This window comes from Rhinoderma darwinii, chromosome 1, assembly GCF_050947455.1.
Source record: "Rhinoderma darwinii isolate aRhiDar2 chromosome 1, aRhiDar2.hap1, whole genome shotgun sequence".
Taxonomy (NCBI): Eukaryota; Metazoa; Chordata; class Amphibia; order Anura; family Rhinodermatidae; genus Rhinoderma; species Rhinoderma darwinii.
In genome coordinates this window covers 140,006,959-140,013,245 of record NC_134687.1, presented here as the reverse complement: position 1 = coordinate 140,013,245, position 6,287 = coordinate 140,006,959, and the positions used below count along the sequence as shown (strand labels likewise).

General features: G+C 39.8%; 1 protein-coding gene across 1 annotated transcript in view; it reads right to left on the bottom strand.

Annotated features, from left to right (window-relative positions):
- Positions 1–1,263: 1,263 nt before the first annotated feature.
- Positions 1,264–6,287, bottom strand: part of SETD7 (SET domain containing 7, histone lysine methyltransferase) — a 58,478-nt gene continuing 53,454 nt past the window's right edge. The window contains exon 8 of the mRNA XM_075849704.1: positions 1,264–2,039. Coding sequence (XP_075705819.1) covers positions 2,036–2,039 — 4 coding nt within the window. The 3' untranslated portion in view covers positions 1,264–2,035. The remainder of the gene's footprint in view (positions 2,040–6,287) is intronic.

The following is a 6,287-nucleotide window of genomic DNA, read 5'->3' as shown; positions in this document are numbered from 1 at the left end:
GGGCACGGCCTGGTACAGCCACCCGCATTTGTGGGCCGTGCTCCTATAAAGTATGGGCGCACGGTTCGTAAAAAATATATGTTTTATCTTTTGCGGAGCCTTTCTACGGCACGGACACCTTCCCGTAAATATATGGGAATGTGTCAGTCGGCCATAGAAATGAATGGGTCCATAATTACGTACAGTAATTACGGGGAAGATCTACGGTCGTGTGCATGGGGCCTTAGTGGGGCCTCTGATCAGAATCCACATCACTTGGCCAGAGTGGAGAGCAGCTACAAAGAGTGTCACTAGCTCGAGGACCTGTCCTGTAGAACAAAGACAACCTATGGATTTGAATGGGCACTGTATAATGCTCCATGTGCCCTGTGGTGGCGCTGCAGGGAAATTTAACACTGCTATACATGAGATAATTCGACCGAATTGTCTGATTTTGGCCGATAATCATTTCAATATTTTACTTGAACCATCTGCTGAAAATATGATCGGCCAGGTTGTAAAATATGATCGGCCAGATTGTAAAATTTTGGCCGTGGTCAGCTGAAACTACATGTATGTGGCGTCAATTATTTTTTTTAAAACAGATGCCTTGTAGTTTAATCTTTACAGTTGCTGGTGGCATGGATTGTACAAACAATCCCACGGAGAATTGTTTTAGGTGTATGGCCAGCTTTACCGCCAGGTTTCCCCACAGATTACAGTTGAATGCTGGTGGTTCCAGCAGCGGGACACTTTGTGATCATCTTATTGTCAAACGACCTTTCTAACAAGTGGGGATTTCCAAAAGCAGAAAACCCCTATAAGAATAATTTATATGGTCTTATCTTATCATGGCAGCATGACAGACTTTTCCGGTCTGTATTTGGATAGTTAATATTATATAGTACGACAAAGCATTGATGACTGTCAATATTCTTGATGTAAATTTGCTGTAATCCAACAATATCACAATCACAATGCCAACGTGTTCCTAATAAAGGATGTTTGGAATTACGATTTCCCAAATGTGGGTTTGTGAATGTCAAATATTGGTAAATATTACTAGACATGCTAGTGAGCTACCCCGCCCTGATGCAGCAAAGCAAATAATATTCACCACTGTGCTCTACAGTTAGTATCGGGTTCTACTTGAGAAATCCTGGTGTTTGCACATAATAGGTTGTGTATTTTATTCAGGAGTATCATGCTTTATTCCCATTCTGCTATTTAAAAAAGAATTACAAAAATAACTACAGAAGACAAAGGAGATACTTGAATGCACTGTTTAATATCGATATAGAAGTCTTAAATTATATAGTCTTTTGGTCACTACAAATTGACAATCATTTGAACTAGTGAACATTTGCTTTTCACAGCTTTCAAAAAGAAATAATTTAAAAAAACATTATACTTTTCCAGAAGAGTCATAGAAGCATAAATCTCAAACAAACTGGAAGTCACAATGCTGTATGTTTTAAAGATCAAGCAACCAACCCTGATCTTAAGATCAATTTTTAATACAAGTATTAAGATCAAGTCTCAATAACCAGCAGCGTTCTGAATTTCTGATATTGCTCTTGAGAAACAGCCAACGTAGAATAAACAGGTTAATTTCTCAATATTAACATAATAAATGTGCTAGGTTATCTGGCACATTTAGGACATGCTCACATTTGGCATTTTCACAAATAGAAGCAGAAAAACCATGGCATAAACGCCACATGTGAACATAAACTTACTCTTGGCTCTTTCTCGCAGACAGAAATTTACATCATAGCAAAAATATTCTCCAAGATATTGTTCTTGATGACTGCAAGAGAATCTCCCCATCTCCAAGTTAGGAACTTAGATGTGATCGATAACATTTGGATCCTCCGTGTCAACCCGCTGTCACGGAACCTGTCAGTCCCGCTGACCTGACGGATTCAGGCCTCAGCGCTCAAAGTATCTCAAAGAGTAAAAATGTTTTTTTTTATTGAAATGTAATTACAAAGTTGCACCAATCACGAGTATTCGAGCTATAATGATTCGTGTCTTACAGCCCTGTAAGTAATAATTATCTGAGAATTTCAAAGGAAAAACCTTGTAAAGAAAACGTTTCTATGACACGATGTAAAGAAATACAAAGGATTTGCTAGATTTAGAAGTATACAATATATATACTTTTGTTAAATATTTTGAAATAGTGAGCAGTTCTCATCATAAGGTCTAGACTAGACAAAGACTACAATTGTGAGACACATGAATTCATAGGTTGTACTTTACATAGAGACTCAATGCATGTGTAATGTTCAGAAGATGCTTCTTGCATTAAAGGGGTTTTCCGAGATAAAAAGGACTGTTAATTCTTGTAATTTATTAACGTAAATACATTTGTAATATACTTAATTTTCCAAATTGGCCCCGTTTCCAGATGCTGCCGTGGGGAACTTGACAGGAGACGTCACTCTCTGGCCGCTGTGTTTTTAAATTATTTTCCGGCTATACGACACGTCACGTGTGACGTGCCATGTATGGGCTGTTCTGCTGTACAGCCCGTAACGCGCATGCGCTGTCCCTGCTGTTCTCGCGGTCCCTGCTGTTCGTGAGATAAAAGTGGGGACCGCGCATGCGCGTTACAACAGAACAGCCCATACACGGAACGTCACAATTAACGTTCTGTATACCCGGAAAATAATTGAGGATTAACACAGCGGCCAAAGAGTGACGTCACCCGTCAAGTACCCCACCGCAGCATCTGGAAACGGGGCGAATTTAGAAAATGTAAGCATATTCCAAAAAGTATTTACTTTATTAAATTACAAAGCATTAACAGTCATTTTATTTCGGAATACCCCTTTAAGCAACTCACAATCCAATAGAAGTGAATCGGGAGCAAGACATTTAGGGTATGTGCACACGTAGTGACCAAAAACGTCTGAAAATACAGAGCTGTTTTTAAGGGAAAACAGCCCCTGATTTTCAGACGTTCTTTGAGCAACTCGCGTTTTTTGCGGCGTTTTTGGATCTGTTTTCATTGGAGTCTATGAGAAAACGGCTCCAAAAACGTCCAAAGAAGTGTCTTGCATTTCTTTGACGAGGCAGTCATTTTACGCGTCGTCATTTGACAGCTGTCAAACGACGACGCGTAAATAACAGGTCGTCGGCACAGTACGTCAGCAAACCCATTCAAATGAATGGGCAGATGTTTGCCGACTTATTGGAGCTGTATTTTCAGGCGTAAATCGAGGCATAATACGCCTCGTTTACGTCTGAAAATAGGTCGTGTGAACCCAGCCTCAATGTTCTTTTCCTATATATTTTTACTGGAGTGAGAACCAAATAGGAAAATGCTATGTAATTTGAATCACCTGCTCTAGCTGAGGCCATGAAATTAAAGTCAAAAGGGAGGAATTTATTAGGACTGACGTTTAATACACCAATCTTCGTATAAAGAAAAAGAGAGCAAGATGCGACACATTTATTAATAGGCAAATGCCTCTTAATAAATATGTTGCATCTTTAGACAGTCAGTGCGCCACAACCACGTCCGTGCACCATCTATTCTCCTCCACATCAGCCATAAAATAAAAAAATAAACATACTTACCTTATTTTTTTTTTATAATAAATTTGACGGGCCGCAGTGGCGACGTAAAAAAGTCTTTTTGGGCCCTTTTGCGACTTTTTTTTACAACAGAAAACTGGTGTAGAAAGGTTGTTAATTTGCCCCAAAAGTCTAGCTCTAGTATTATTCACATAATTCTGGTCATTTCAGTAGTCTGACTCCACCACCTGTTAGCTAGAACATCTGTAGGACCTGACTTGTTCCTGCATTACATGGATGGCCCATTGCGGAAGAAATTACCACACATAGGCTACTTCCTCCACTGATAACAGGTGATCAGATGAGCACATGTTTGGGGACTGTTTACTTGAACATGGTGGTTAGAAATCTAGGCTAGTTGAGAACATTTGGGCGACCGAGTGGAATATAGGAAACACACTACATTATTGCACTTAAATTGGTTCTTCATCTCTCAATCTATACTTCCCTATGAATTCTGTACATTTTGGCTAATGAGCTGATTGAATTAAAAATTATACAAACCCTTAATATTTCACCAACACATCAACTTCAAAGAAACACAATTGTTAGATCCCTAAGCAGACGATGTTGTGGTTGAGGTGCAGTTAAAAAAACACATTGAAACACCACATGCGCTTTTTACCGCGATTTAACCCTTCACAGCGCTCTTCAGTTTGAACTTCAAAGCTGATCAAAACAGTAACAGAATAAAGACATACTTAAAAAACACATTCATATTTGCAGATTTTTCAAGTAAAAAAAAATAAAAAAAATCATACAGCATGAAAAGTGTTAACTAGCCTAACAAAAAGTAAATCATACAACACATATGTAATAATATGTAACAGTGCCCCAGATTAGTGTGGATACCAGAAGTTTTGTTGCAGACTCTCTTATAGTCCAATACTATGTTTTGACCAAAAGACCACTTTTGGCATGTTTGGACCGGAGTGTGTGAACCTGGAGAGTAAGGCTCTGCTCACATTCCGCATTGGAGGTGCCATTAGAGGCCTTCTTTGCAGATTCCGTAATTTTTTACTGAGAAAATAGCCCAGCATGTTGCGCTATTCCGTCTTGCAAAATGTTGGACACAGTTAGGGTATGTTCACACGTCTTAACAAATAAGGTCTGAAATTACGGAGCGGTTTTCAGGCGAAAACAGCTCCTGAATTTCAGACGTTTTTTGCATGTTATCGCGTTTTTCGTGGCGTCCATTACGGACCTAATTGGTACTGTTTTTCAATGTAGTCAATGAAAAACGGCTCCAAAAACTTCCAAAGAAGTGACATGCACTTTTTTGACGCGGGCGTCAGTTTTACACTACGTCTTTTGACAGCAACCCGTAAAATTACACGTCGTCTGAACAGAACATCGTAAAACCCATTACAAGCAATGGGCAGATGTTCGTAGGCATAATGGAGCAGTTTTTTCAGGCGTAATTCGAGGCGTAAAACGCCCAAATTACGTCTGAAAACACTGCGTGTGAACATATCCTAACAGAAGCCAGATAGAACCAATTAGAGTCAATGGGTTCCGTTGAGCGCCGTTGGTTTCAGTCTTGCAATGGATCCGGCGGCTCAGATTTTTGGTTGTTCTGTTCCTATGACGAAGCACAACGACGGAAAACCCAAACGCAGATGTGAAAAAATCCTAAAGGGAGTATTCATACGTTGCATTTAATGTGCAGTTAAAACTACATTGAAAAACTGAACACAAAAACTGAAAGCGGTTGCAGTGAAAAAAAAATAAAAAAAATGCAACTGCTGTGAACACATGAAATGGCAGTTAAAAACGAGTTTGATTACAAGACGAGTTTTTTTTAACCGCACCGGAACGTCTGAATACACCGTAACAGTATAAATTGTATGGTTGCACAAGGACTAGCACATGAACCTGGAGAAAATATGCATCTTTTCTCTTCCTGCTCTCAATAGAAATGTATATAAAATAAGATCCCTTCAAACAAATAAGCAAACATTTTAACTAGATCATTGGGATTGTAGCGACTATCCTCAGCAAGGAGACACTGGTGTAGTAAACCGCAGTCACTGGTTACAATACTCGAATGAATTTGATCTCATAAGCCGGGCATACATGGCAGTCCATTAGCAATCTTAAGTAGCAGAAATAGTACGAGTTGTCACATATAGTAAGGTCTCCTGCACATGGGACAGAAATGCTGCAGAATTTTCTGAGCGAGAATTCCTAAGCATTTCCGTCCCATGAGCAGGAGGCATAAAGCATCAGATGAGTCTTCCAAAACATTGCTTCTACAGTAAACAAATGGTGAATTCTGCGCATTTCACAATATAAGGCCCCATGCACACGACCGTGCCCGTAATTACGACTCGTAATTATGGGCATGGCCGGGCACGGGCAGCCGGCCGTTTTTCCGGGCCGTGCTCCCATTATAAAGTATAGTAGCACGGCCCGTAAAATAAAAAAAATAGAACATGTTCTATCTTTTTCAACGGCACGGGCACCTTCCCGTAAGAGAACGGGAAGGTACCCGTGGCCAATAGAAGTCTATGGGCGCGTTATTTCGGGTCGTAATTACGACCCGTAATAACGGGAGTTTTTACGGTCGTGTGCATGAGGCCTAAAACTGTAAAGTAGATGTCTTATATTGTATATAATAGGTTTTAGATTCGTTATTTTAACCGGCATCAAAAGTACCTTCCGTCAACACGAGGGAATTGCCACTACATTACTGATGAAACCACAGTTCTTCTGTAAAGTGC